This window comes from Crocodylus siamensis, chromosome 10 (genome assembly GCF_052110815.1).
Source record: "Crocodylus siamensis isolate JL-2025a chromosome 10, ASM5211081v1, whole genome shotgun sequence".
Taxonomy (NCBI): domain Eukaryota; kingdom Metazoa; phylum Chordata; order Crocodylia; family Crocodylidae; genus Crocodylus; species Crocodylus siamensis.
In genome coordinates, this window is record NC_143404.1 from 68875575 (window position 1) to 68889637 (window position 14063).

At 36.7% G+C, this 14063-nt stretch overlaps 1 protein-coding gene across 3 annotated transcripts in view; it reads right to left on the reverse strand.

The window, feature by feature from the left end:
* The window catches only part of DIDO1 (death inducer-obliterator 1), a 73171-nt gene that overhangs the window by 5006 nt on the left and 54102 nt on the right, over positions 1-14063 (reverse strand). For all 3 annotated transcript variants that reach the window (XM_090064568.1, XM_090064570.1, XM_090064569.1), the window contains 6 exons: positions 13885-13992; positions 13454-13589; positions 12484-13033; positions 11359-11512; positions 9698-9787; positions 8814-9009 (listed from right to left, as the gene is read on the reverse strand). In XM_090064568.1, the coding sequence (XP_089920694.1) occupies positions 8814-9009; positions 9698-9787; positions 11359-11512; positions 12484-13033; positions 13454-13589; positions 13885-13992 (1234 nt within the window). The remainder of the gene's footprint in view (positions 1-8813; positions 9010-9697; positions 9788-11358; positions 11513-12483; positions 13034-13453; positions 13590-13884; positions 13993-14063) is intronic.

Below are 14063 nucleotides of genomic sequence, written 5' to 3' on the forward strand. Positions count from 1 at the left end.
CATTTAATCATATTCAACATTAAATGTGCAGAGCTGCAGCCTTCACACAAGTGTAGTCCCACCAAGTCAACAAAAGTACTCATTGAGTAAAGGCTTCAAAATCAAATCCTATGAAAAACCCATCCTAAATTGACAGGATGGTTTATTATATGAAGTCATTGTGAGAGATGTTTATGGATGTCTTTCAGAGTATTCTGTTTAATGCTATTCTCCCTTCCCCGTACACACAATTTTGTATTCATACTTATAAAAGCTATATATATAATCCAGGGCGTATGATAGGGCACATTTCATTGTCATGTAAATGGCAAGAGATTAAATGTATACAGGCATTCAGCGCAAAAGGATTTTTGGAGGTAAACACTTATGGGGGGAGGAGAAATGTTTTTTAAATTTTACTCTAGAGTCCCTATCATTCCCACAAAATATTAGTCATTAGTTGTCATTTCTATCCAGCTAGTAAATTACCATAGAGAATTTTAACTTCTAAAACAAACACTACAATAACATTGATAACTATTCTTCGTGGTTAAACGGCAAATCTCTTTTTCATATTTTTCTGAGTTTAGATGAGGGGTACAACAGGTATAGTATGTTCATAAATATTAGCTTTTTTTTAGCATTTAGTACTCAACTGCATTTCAAATCTGCGTTATGGGCTGATTAAATTTTCTAGTTATAGTAATCCCAGATATCTTGAGCTTCAGCATTAAGACTTAAAAACTGTGGAACTAAACTGTTTCCTAAGGGGCTCAAGATCACAAGTATATTAATATCCAAGAAAGCAACAACTAAAAATTACATACATTTTATGCTTGTTTCATTTATGGTAGTAGACATCGAATCACATTACATCTTACAACTATTTCCTTAAATTTATCTTCAAGTTTTAAAAACCAAACATTTTCTAAATTTACTGTTGCTAAGTACTGCAGCTTTACACCCTTTGAGAAGATAAAGCAATTTAGTCATGCTTAAAACTAACCATAACTATTCCCACTGAAGGGATGATATTTAATCATATGCTTAAATTAAATCCTTAAAAAAAGGAGGGGGGTGAAAACTTAGCTGCAATGAAGACAAAGGCAAAACTATTACTGACCTCAAACGAGGTCAGGATTTGAGCTTTAATGAGGAAGTTTGCTGTAACAAGCTAAAAAAGCATTTCTTAAATAGTTTAAGCAGGGGCATGACAAATACTGTTGAAATGTATATGCTTCAAGCATAAGGATTTTCCCTCCCAACGGCCTTTCCTCAATAGCTGCGCGTGTGTGTAAGGTGCATTGTGAGATCTAATATAACTTAGTGTATTTAAAGCAGCTTTTTGTGATGACACTTCAATTTTAAATTTCTAACTTGTTCTATTTAAATGAAGGCAGAGAATAAACATCTTCATGTCCTTCTCTTTCTTGAGCTGATGAGACGCCTTTAAATTTTCTTCTGAGGTGACTGCTGCACATTTCCATTCATCAATACTCTTGTTCATATATAAAGCACTCGCACACAAAACATTTATCATTAGATATTTCTTCTGGTATCCTTATATACTATTCTTTAGCTTCGAAATATTAAGGCACTGTAGCCTGTCAAACATTAATCCAACTGAGGCACTTGCACTTCATATGCCAGAGGTAGGCCTTTCTTCAATAGAGATGGCTGTAGGGGCTTACACATAAATTAGAGTACGGCTAAACATTAGCATCTCTTGAGATCCGTTTTTAACTGTGGGGAAAATGACACCTCTCTACAAACTCAAGTGAACGTGTCCGAATGCAGCTGGACAACTCCGCTGTAGTTCAATTTCATGCCATTATCCAAGGAGCCAGGAAAAGGTGGTCGGTCAGAATTCATCTTAATCAAAAGGTCCTGCAAAAAATCTAAGTGCCAAGACTACTCTAAAGCATTTCCTTAAGAGGTGTGCTACTGGAAACACTCCTCAGAACAGAGACTGGCAGAAGGTAGGGCAGGGTGGCACCTTAGGCCATGTCCACATGAGCGTGGGCAGCTGGTTCCCTAGGGACAACTAACAGCAGTGCACCATGTGCCACCACTAGCTGTCTTGGGGGAACACCTGTGCCCTGCGTCCTGTGGCACACGGTAGGTTATGCTGGGTGCGGGGTAGGAGAGGCTGGGGCCAGGACTGTGCTGGCCCCAGCAGCCTTACCTGGGATCTTGGGGGCCTCCGGGGGCTGCAGCAGTGGTGATCCTGCTGCTCAGCGCCTGGCTGGCAGCTGACCAGAGCATGGCTGCGGCCGACCAAGCCCCAGTTTTGACTGGCGCATGCTGCCCCTGTGTGCACCTCTCAGCTTTTTCTTTGCACTTTTTTTTTGACCCCTGGATATCCAGGGGTCAGAAAAAACCAACAAAAAACCCCGAACCCAAAAAACACCCATGCTCCTCCCTTGCAGCAAGGAAAACAGCTGAACGTGCAGTATGTGATGCCACAGACATGCCTGCAGTGCCACTTAACCACATGGTTGCACTCATCTGGATGCAGCCTTAGTTAGAATTAAAAGCAAACATTTAAAAGATTGTTTTACAAAACACTTATTTCATAGAGACAACATTCAGGCATAATCCTATAGACACTGTCTTGATACATCTGCATAGTTCTTCCCAAGCATTGCAGCTCAGATGTGGGCTAAATCATGTATCGTTTGTATCACGCATGGTCTGTGATAAGACCCCTCTGCATCCAATCAAAACCAAGTCCTAGTTATAAATGGTGGGGGCAAAGTCCCATAAGCAATGAGTTTAAAATCTCTGTGTCTAGTGGGACAGTATTTTTCCCTATGACAGTAAACATGCCTTTGTTTCAGTTTATTATACAAGTACCTGCCTGTAAGTTTCTCCTTGGATATCTGTATTTGGGTTTCATAAAAGTTCTCAGTTGTTTTTCCCCCTCTTGGATATTTTTTTTTAGTTGCTGAAAATGATCAGTACTGGGAAAGAAGAGGCAGGCTGCACTGGAAGAAGTTGGGCTTGCAGATAATCTTTATTTTCTAGTGGGAAAGATGACATGGAGGGTGAGGTGAGACAGGAAATCAGCTGGGATAGAACTCAACACACTATTATAGATTACTGTTCTTGGGAAAAGATCTTCTTTCTAGGATCTCATTGTCATAAGTGCTCACCACCTCTCCATGTCACACTGAATCAAGGTGATTTGATGGTGGGTCTATACTTCAAAAGATCAGACCTCTTCTGTGTAGAGATCAAAATATGGCTTTAATGCCCTAATTATTTTAGGCACTAAGGCTTGAAAATTTTAGCTTCCACCTCCAATTATTCTATAAGTGGTTCTCAAGTGGTAAAGTATTTTAAAAGTACTTAAAGGAAGTTAGGCTGTACCATACACAAAGTAAAATCAACAAGTAAATTGTAATGCTTAATTTTTTATAAAACACTTTTATTCCAGCACACATCTGAAAGTCAGCTGCCAAATTTGACCCAGACCCTATAATTGTGGCTAAGAAAATAAGGATTTTCTAGCTTTTCACTTACATGCTTCTTTTCCAGTAAATCAAGTTTACAGACTTTTAATCTGGCTACATATGTAACTCCTGCTCCACTTAAACTCTTACTTGTAGCAAATCAGGCCATTTAAAACTAGCACTTGAGTAGTTATATTTTAACTCAGGTATGCCAGTTTCCACCCAGAGACTGCAATGCTGCATTATGTTAACATACACACGCAGAATGAAAGAATCAGTGAGATACGGGACGTGAGGTTTTTTTTGTCACATTCTTACAATAAGCTTTGAACTGGTGTTGTACAACTAGCTTAATAAATGACCCAGCAGCAATTATTAATCCTTTCATATTAGGAGCTTCAATGTTAAGTCTGCAAGAGATGTTGCAAGCTGCAGATGTCCACTCTGGCTCTATGACTATTTGCTGTTTTCTTTACAAGCCTACTGGACGGGTTTGAGAATATGCTAATCCTATTTACAGACAATGAAGAGAGGAGAGTTGAAGTCAAAGTCAGATGCGAGTGTATTGTGATTGAAGAAACAAATAGACATGAATGTTCAGTGGGAGAAAACACAAGTGAAGAAGTAGGGAGATACAGATGTTTGTGATGGCATTACTGAACTGGGGTCAAAATGCAACCATGGCACAACAAAAGAAATCGTTACAAAGGATTGTAATAGAATTGTGATTGTAAGAACAGAATATATAGTAACTCCAGTTTCATTCAGCACACATTAGACCTGCATGGGAATACAGTGTCTAAAGCTCTAGATACTGTATCTTAAGAACAGACAAAATCCAGGAGCAGCTGAAGAATAAAAAGGATTTTTTCCCCCAAAAGTCTTACATTAAATTTACAGAAAAATATAAAAAGGACTTTCAATAATATTTAAAAAGAAATTATATCAAATGGGCAGGGAGACATTTTCTGTCAAACTTGGAGGGGAAATAGTAGTAATGGAATTATGTTAAAGCAAGACACTAAACATGTGCATGTAGCAGCATGGGGTCCTAGTCCAAAAGCAGGATCCATAGGCATACAATACAAAAAATGACACAATACAGAAAAAGTCTATTGAAAATACTGTGACATTACCCTCACTAGATATTTGAGATCAAATTTGACCCATTTTTCAGGGACAATTCAAAGATCAATGAAACCTGCTGTGGTGCAGCAGGACAGGTTAGATGTCCTAAGTGAAACCACCTAACAAAAATGATTCCTCAAATAAGACTCCTAACAAGTGAACGGTGATCATACTGAGAAACACATTACCGGTAAACATGAAGCCGTGAGACGCACCATTTTAAAGCTTCTAATATGTCTTCCTCATTTAGATCTGCGTTCCTGCTAAATTCAATCCATGTTATATGGCAGCCGACTCCAGTGGATAAAGGCACAGTAGAACATCTTTGCACTTTTTTCTGTACAACTGCTTACCTTCCCTTGCAAAATTATTTTGAGAGCTTCAGATGAAAGGTGCTCCCCCCAAAGTGTTCATTGTGTGTGTATGAGAAACTCAGACAATTATTTGGATGTGAAACATCAACATGCAAAAAACTTCTAGTAGGAAAAAAAAACACCTAGAAGAGCCAGACAATAGAAGTACTCATTATCTGAACTTATGGATATAACTAATGAACATGTCTCCCCCACTTTCCATTTTTAAACCCTAATTAAAAAAAGGCGAGGAGGAGATGTTTGTTTTTGTGAAGTTTCTAGGTATGACATCTTTTCAGGATGTCATTAGATGTGCCCCAATATCAGCCTAACAGAAAACTCATAATCTGTAATTTTGCACAATTCTCATACTTTCTAGCTAGTATTTCTGGAATGGCAGTTAAAAAAAAATGTTATCTTGTTTACCACAGCTACTTGCTTGCTTATAATTGTATTTTCCATCACAGACTTTCTGATATACTTTGTGTATTGTTAAACTGTAATTAAAGGTACAATGAGACTGTTACAAACAACTACTACAGCATTCAATTAAGAGACAACAACCAGTTTCCATAAAATACTTTTATTGATTATGAAGAAAAAGAATGAATGATAAATTCCATTTGAATATCTGAAAATGTGGATTACATTATTTTAAGGAATAATTTTAATACATAGACATATTCAGAGAAGAAAAATGTGCTTACCTGAAAACCCTCACTACTCCTTTACTATGCATTTTAAAAATATTAATGCAATTAAGTATAACTATTAAAATCATTTCACATTTGTTAGTAAACTACTGGCAAAAGAAGGATCATAAAAGTTACTTTTAAATTATTTGCCCTCTCTTTCTGTACCCAAAAGTGGTATCCATTTATCCTTCAACTAAATTTTCAGACTCTTCTGTTTGTAAATCAATACAAATGTTGGACTAATCTTATTAAAATACTAATTAGCTTAGTTTGACACCCCCAAAATGTTTTCATTTGTACACAGGCATGCTGAAGAGCAATATTACTAAAATATATTAGAAAAATCCTTTCAGATGTAACTATCTAACCTCAACGATCTAAATTTTCCCGACGCTAGTTTTTGATAACCAGGAAATATTTCAGCAAACTAAAACAGAGAAATGAAAAGAAGTCACAGTTCCTTAAACGTTGTTATCATGACCTATCTAGAATAGGACATTTGACTGAAAAAAAATCCCTTATTTCACCCCCTGCATCCCTACTAACAATTAAAGGTTGCTGGAGACTGATATACATTTTTCTGGAGTCCAACAGCAAACCTAAAACATGCTTTGAGTGACAAATGAGTTCCCCTTCCTCTAGAGACCTTGTGCTTCTCTAAACACAAGAATCCTTGTCAGCAAGTGAGCAGAGAGGGCAAAAAAATAATAGTAATAATAAAAAAAAATAAAATCAGAGGTACCTGTACCACAAAGTACATATCGCAACAGGCCAAGATTTTCCAAAAGTAACTAATAATTTGGGATGTCCAGCCTGAGATGCCTTGAACAGACCTGATTTGCAGGCTCTGAGACTAATATTAAGGCCCCTACTGTCTCAAGTTGGGCATGCAAGTCTGACAAATTCAAAGCTGTAACCAACTTAAGAAAGTATCATCTATACGCCCCCACCCCCAACAGAACTACAAAACCAAAAAACCCACAAGCAAACAATGTTTCTGTTTGTGAATGGCCACATAGTCAATAAAAATAATGCTGATTTTAAAACAAGTGTTGGTTGAAATATCAATAATAAAGGGTTGGTTACATTTTGAAATTTGAGAAAGATTTCAATAGCAAGACAACGTTTTAGAAATATATATTTATCTAACTGTAGCCTAATTAAACTGAGAACTGTGTCTTGGATAAAGTTCACTTAAGTTTGGCACAAAATGCTTAGGGTCCCGTAAGTGCTGAAGTGAGTTTCACCTTAGATTTGTCCCATGCTAATCAAATTTTAATCAGAAAGTGTTCACATTGCAAAATCCAACTAAGAAAAGTTAAGTGAAACATCTTAACCACATATACTATAGTCTTGCAATTAAAGAACGTCAATTAAAAGAAACTGATAAAGGGAGTGTGTAAAGCTAAGTAAAGTAAGATTTTAACATGGCTTGTAGAAAAGACAGATCTTGCAAGTGCCTTTCTAAGTTATTATGTTTATAGGGAACTGGAGTTCTTTGGCAACAATTGGTAGGCTAGTCCTTTTCTTGTTCATCATGGAGACGGTGGGGTAGATTTGCATCTTAGATGCACGCTAAGCAAATTAGATATCTAAATCTACTACTCTCCTCTCTCTCTCTCTCTCCCCCACACATGCTTTCATGGGCTGAAGTCCATTTCATCATGGCTCAGAGAGGAAAGGACTCTGTGTGCATTTCATTTGTGGTGACTGAAGAAAGGTCCAGTGGTTAGGCGACTCTGAAAAACAGAACTGAATCTGGGCTGCCCATGTCCCAGGCAAAGGTCTTCTTTGTGACCTAGACCAAGTCACTTTATACGAGTCCCTCAGTTTCCCAGGCATAAGATGGGGAATAACAACAGTACTTGTCTACCTCGCAGGGCACAATGAGGAGAAACATATCAAGGACTGCAAGGTGTTCAGATACCATACTAATGAGGATCATATAAATGCCCAAGACAGATAGAAAGGAACTGACACTGGCCTTTTAGTTGCAGTTGGATAGCTAGAAAGCTAAAACTTCCTGCTCGCACTCTGCGACTGAGGATCCAGAGATTGAACTTTTGAGACAGTGTAGGACAGACAGGGGAGCACCAAGAGCTGGCCCAATTATGAAACCTCATCACAAGCAAGGGAGTATATGAGAACATTTTATTATTCAAATAGACCCTAATTCCTGCGATATACGAGTTGAGGACATTCAGTTTCTCACAAAAGGAGCTTGGCATGCTGCAGGATATGATACATGACTTTACAGCATTTTGTAGATAGCTATAATGACAAATCAAGTGATCCTCAGGTTGCAAATCATACTCTGTTAGCTTCTTAAGTTGCTACTTTGTGCCAAAAGAATTCTCTCATTTGAAAAATCAATTTGTACTCTTCTTAATTGTCAGTCTTAGATGGTGTCAGATTCAACACCAAGTAATGACATCTCAGGGCTGAATTCATACCCCCTCATTCTCACTTCACTCAATCGCCAAGCTGCACACATTCACTGAGGAGCAAACTCAAGCTAAACTTTGCTACCAATGGTTTATTTGAGAAATAAATGTCTGATTAGGATGACAAGGCTGTACACTCATTTTCTGCCACCTACTACACAGCTAGAGTTTTTTAAATCAAGCTAGTGTGAGACTGAATAATTTGGCTAAAGCTTGCTTATTCACATCAGAACAGTGGAGCTGAAGCATGCGTGTGCACACACATTCACACACATGCACACACAAATGTGGGTCATACTTCGCAAAAACTGATGATGCAGTGAGGCTGTTCCAAATATTACCTTTCATCTTAGTAGGTACCTTGACTCCTCTGCTTGGCAAAAGTTATAATTTCCTGCTGGCTTGAGACTGTCATATGCAGGTTGAGGTGGGTGGGTTTTATCACTCAACATATCTAGTTTGATGGGGGAATTCAAACTCATAATAGTGGACAGGATTTTTAGAAGTAATGCTACATAAATTATAGGCTATTTTATCTTGGGAGGCAAAGAACTGACTCATTGCAACTCTACTGCCAATTTACCAGCTGCTTTTTTTTCTTTTAAAACTGTCATTATATAATGGATTACTTTTTCCAGTGGTACTTACATGAGAGCATCTATTACACCTAAATCCAATATCATCATTTGGCTTAGACAGAATGCTTGTTGGTATGATTAAGAGGAGTACTATTTAACTTCCCACAAATCTGTTGCTTACCTGGTCCCTCAAAGGGCAAGAGTTTGGATGGAATTGGGTCCTTAGCACTCAGTGGGATCAGGTAGAGGTCTTTCACGTGTCTGTTGTTATTAGCTACAACACCAAAACGACCACGGCTGCTAAAATAGGAGTAGAGAGAAATATAGGCAACTTCTTCCTCTTCTGTTGCAGGATGGAAACGAATCAAACACAGCTCCTACAACACAGAAGTACAAGGGGAAAATGTTTAACTACTGCTACACTAGCAAAAAGGTGTGGGGAGGGACACTTTTGGGAATTATCAATATCTATAAATGGTGGCAATGACAACTCTAATTTCCAACGTAACGGCAATACAGTAACCAACATTGGTATCGCAAACTCAAATTATTATTATTTTAATTTAAAAAGCATAAGATACTTCTGTATATCTCAATATCAAACATTTAGGGATTACGAATGAAATGAAGACACTATGCATTTCAATAGCAATTCATATTCTATTATGCACATTTTCCATTTTTCAAGTGTTTTTAATGGTAACATTTCTTGCATATATTGGATGATACTTCCTATTCTTTCAAACTCACGTTTAAACACTTTACAAAATAATGAAATTTTGTTTCACTTATTAGAACATTTACTCAAAGATAAAGAGTAACTGAGGAGCTTGAGCCATTTTTCACTGTAGAGCATCAAAAAACTCAAGATGCTCAGAATACAGAAGTTTAAAAATTGGATCTACTGAAGAAAAATCTGGAGCATGAACTTTTAATCAACTTTTATTCTTGGATCTCAGGTCATTTCTAGTGTTATCTAGTATCTATCATCAAAACTGTGGTAGCTCTGTCATTTATATTACAATTTTCTTCTTCACTACTACACACAGGATTTTAAATGAGTACCTTAGAAACAGAAGATTTGAGCTTGCCAACATAATCCCAGACTGTCTTCGGCGAGATCCTCCCACCAATATGAATTGTATCTGGTAAATCCTAAACAAGAAGCATTAGATGGCAATATGAGACAAAGCCATATTGTTTAAGAGCAGTACAGATTCCCAATCCCAGTAGCCTAGTGTAACAGTCCCCAAATACTGTTTGCAGCCAAAGGAAATTAAAATGTTAAAGATGGGGAAGAGTAAAGTATGCTGCTACCCATGGCAGTTTCCTTGGTTGGTAATATTGCCCCTTGGCCAGCAAAGATTGGGGACCATCAATCTCAGAGATGCTGCACGCTAGGAAGTAGAGGCTTTAGTGTAATTTAGGAACCAGTGACTTCAGAGATGCATACTGTTTTGACTGGAGACTGCCTTTGCTAAATGATACAGTGAATAGTTATTAAAATTTAAATTTTATATTAAAAAAATGAAATAGCTGTAGCTCTCCTCATCAGCAGCTCATCAAGTCTAGCAGCAGAAGTATTTTTAAACACTAGCCCTAAAGAAGTTTTAAGTAGACGCCATATTTTAAATAACTGTTTTTTACAAGAAAAGAGTGACTTAAGCACCAGCCATAGACTTTAAAACAGCATTTCACAAAGTGAAGCTGAAAACAAGGCCATAATTCCTGTTACAGGATTTCAGGGATCCCAAGGCCTTTTTTCTGTTGTAAATTAAATTTTAATGGGCATTCGTTTTAGAACTGTAGAACTACACTTCACAGTTGCTCTAAACAAAAATGAATGCATTTTTAAATGTGAAAAAAATATGCTGCAAACTGTTGACACATTACACATTTAGAAGCCTAAGTAAAAGTCATGCAGGTCAGAAGTAACATGAAAATCAAACCTTTTTTTACTGGACCTACAAAATTTCAACTTTTCACTGGGTTTCACACAGGCCTAATGTGTGAATTGACACAAACCTAACCTGTGGAGCCCACTGCAACTGTATCCACATAGTAAGAATCTTTCAATTAACTCTCCCATAGCACAATTAAAGATGGTTAAAAGTAAGAATATTGGTCACATAAAAAGAAAACACTTAATTTGTCCAGTGCAATAATTAATACATGTAAAAGATGCTTATTTGAAGTTATCATTGATTATCCTACAACTACTCTGTAAATACTTGTATGTTCAACAAGGAAGTTGTGTGTTAACACTGTTACCAGTATTAAAGAAGTATAGAGGCTGTTTACACAAAATATCCATTCATTCACTATTGTAATGTATTTGGTGTTAGAGTAAGGGAAAGTTAAACTAAATTCCTGAATAATTTGTTCAGGAATATTGCAGAAGTGTTGAAATTAAGCAAATATCTGATAAGCTCAAGTCAGCTCAATATTAAATCATGTTTTGCACCAAGTGTGTACTCAGTCAATAGTAAATTAGAAATGACAGTTGTAATGTAAAATATTTGAGATCTCTCAGTTTATTTGTGGTTAAAAGGCCTCTTACTTCTATAGCTTTCACATTAGGATGCTAAGGAAAACAATTTTACTGAAGTGATTAAAGTGATGCCATTTAGTTCTGATATATTTGCACTGTGACAACAATCAGCAAGTGACCAAAATCTTTATAATAGGAAATACTACTTTATTTTATACACACAGTGTGTTCTAACCTCACTAAGATATTCAAAACACCCAGAGACAGGGTATGCTTTAGTGACAAATTTTGCCACAGTTTGCATGTTAATAAATCCTTTCCAAATGGTGCTGAGACGAGAGAGAAAGAGGGAAGTATCTCCATCCTGAGGTGACCGTGCCTCTGTGACACTGCAAGACACAAACATGGAGGGAAGGTCAGAAGTGAACTTTTTTTTTATCTTCTACTGTCCACCCTGAATTATTTCATCTATTTTTAGCAAGTGAATAAATATGCTGCAAAGATGTAAACATCTTTATTTACAAGGAATCCAAGTAAGTGAAAGACTTATATAATTTATCTATATAAACTTTGCTAGGAAACAAACTGGATTTTAGTAGAAGAATGCATGAAGATTTCATAGATGTTTAGGGTTGGAAGGGACCTCAGGAAATCAAGTCCAACCCTCTGCCCTGGGATATTGAAAATAAAAGCATGTGTGTGGAGATGGGCAATAAAAGGATGCAACTGTTGTGTTGTACAACTGTAAAGTGAACTGGATTAAGCATCTTTCACTAAATGAGTACTAAATAGTTTGTAAACTTCACATTAAAAAGCTAAATATAACTACAAGTAAAGGCTGTCTTTCAAAAAATGAAACAAAAATAAAAGCAAAAGGGAAAAAAAGCCTGGTTTATCAACATTTTAGAACTTTTTTGCACTTCCTATCATATGTACACTGCATAAGTGATCCAATCCTTTTACTAAATCAACCTTGCTGTAAGCAGAAAAAAAGAAACAATAATGTAGAATGAAATTCTTCTTTTGCTATCTCCATATAAAACTGGAGTAAGAAAGGGTGTGTGTACACTTGTATGCACACACCACACACACTACACTTTCAAGTCTATTTTTCCACTCACCTACATTTATAAATCTATTATTGTTAATGTAAAACATATGGATACTTTGTAGGAAGACTGTAACAACCAGAGAGGGCAAGCGAGAAGATGATAAAAGGCTTTTGAGTCAGCTCACATGCATTCAGAAGTCTGAAATTCTCTCCTGAACACAAACACACCCATGTAAAAGATGGTAATAATGTTAAAGGGTCAGTAGCTTGGGTTAGGGCTAGGGTTGACTTGGTATCAAATTTACGTACTTGATATTTGGTGACTGTGGAACAGCCAAATATCTTGGATCTGGTGAGGATGTTGGTTTTGTTAATATTGATTTGGGAGCTGTTAAAACAGATTTTGGTATTTCTTGTTTTGTTTCTCCCGCAGAAACTTTGTCAGGTGCAGGGCTGGAACGCAATGCTGCAGCTGCAGAACCCGAAGAACTGCTCATTGCTGTCCGGGGGTCCCTGCCAGATACAGTAACAGTAGTGACAACCCCTCCAGGACAGGAAGTAGGATAAATGGAGGACTCTTCAGATAGAGAAGATTCTGTATTATTCTGTCCCTGTGTTGCAGAAAAGTAAGTTCTTTCCAAATTTGTCTGAGAAACTGTTTCTGTTCCAGATCCAAGTTCAGATTCCACTGTATTTTCAGGTTCTCTCTCTTTATCAGGCTCTGCAGTTGTCATTGGTGTAGAACTTTCATATTTTGGCTGCATTTCTGATTTTGATTTTTGCTCCATCTTTTTAGTAGAAGTTGCTGATAATTTTGATTTCTTTGGTGCTTGTTCATCATCAGATGCTGAAATCTGACCTGTAAATTAATTTTAAAAAGTTTTAGTTACTGTTCACCACAGGGCAATACATATTAAAGAAAAAAATATATTTATATATAATCTGTAATTAAGCATTTTTCTATCATCCTTAGAAAAGGAAAATATAATTGGTTATATTCATCAAAAAGGATTTTTAAAAATGCCTGAATAAAAGACTGTGCCAAGGAAGATATGGAAAAAAAGTGATTGCAATACAAATTTTACACAACTACCAGGAGGACCAGTTTATATTCACTTAATGGTACATGATACAACTCAGGCTCGGTCCTGCTTCTAGCGACAGAAGTCAGAAGGCATCTTCCTGTTGACTTTAATGAGTATTGAATTTTCTCTTTACATGCAGGAATTCTTATATGCAGACTTAAATTAACTTTTTCTCTAAAACTAATTCTTTTTACCAGTGCAGATCTTGCAGTTGAGGTCGAAAAGATGGGCTCGATGCTGACTTGTCGTGTCCTTTAACATACTGCTGAAAACATCCAGAGAGGGAGCACTGTTTTGATCCATGGCAGCTCGGGATGACTCCTGCTGTTCCTGTGAAGAAACAAAAAAATTCTAATCATTTCAATATACCAAGGTCTTTGGAATCAATTTAGCTGCAGTTGTTTTAAACATAAAATAATGCCATCTGATAAACATAAAATAACGCCTGATTTTAACAGCATCTGTAATACTGTGCACATTAAGCATGGTGCTCTTCCCAACATTAAAAGGCAAATCCTTGAAGAAAATGCTTAGAAACTATATATTGCTGATGAATAACATACAGTGCCAGATGTCATCTATTTTCTTCAATGTTTTGCGTGCTTACACAAATCTTTATACTTACATCAGAATCAGACACTGGTGGAGAATCTTCCATATTCACATCTGGTATTGTTTCTTGTTTTATGGCTGATTTTTTACTTTCACAAGATTTACTTCTTGACTCCATAATCTACAAAAAACATAACATTGTATTGTAATAAAAAGCTCACATTTAATAGAAATCATAGAAATTAAGGGCTG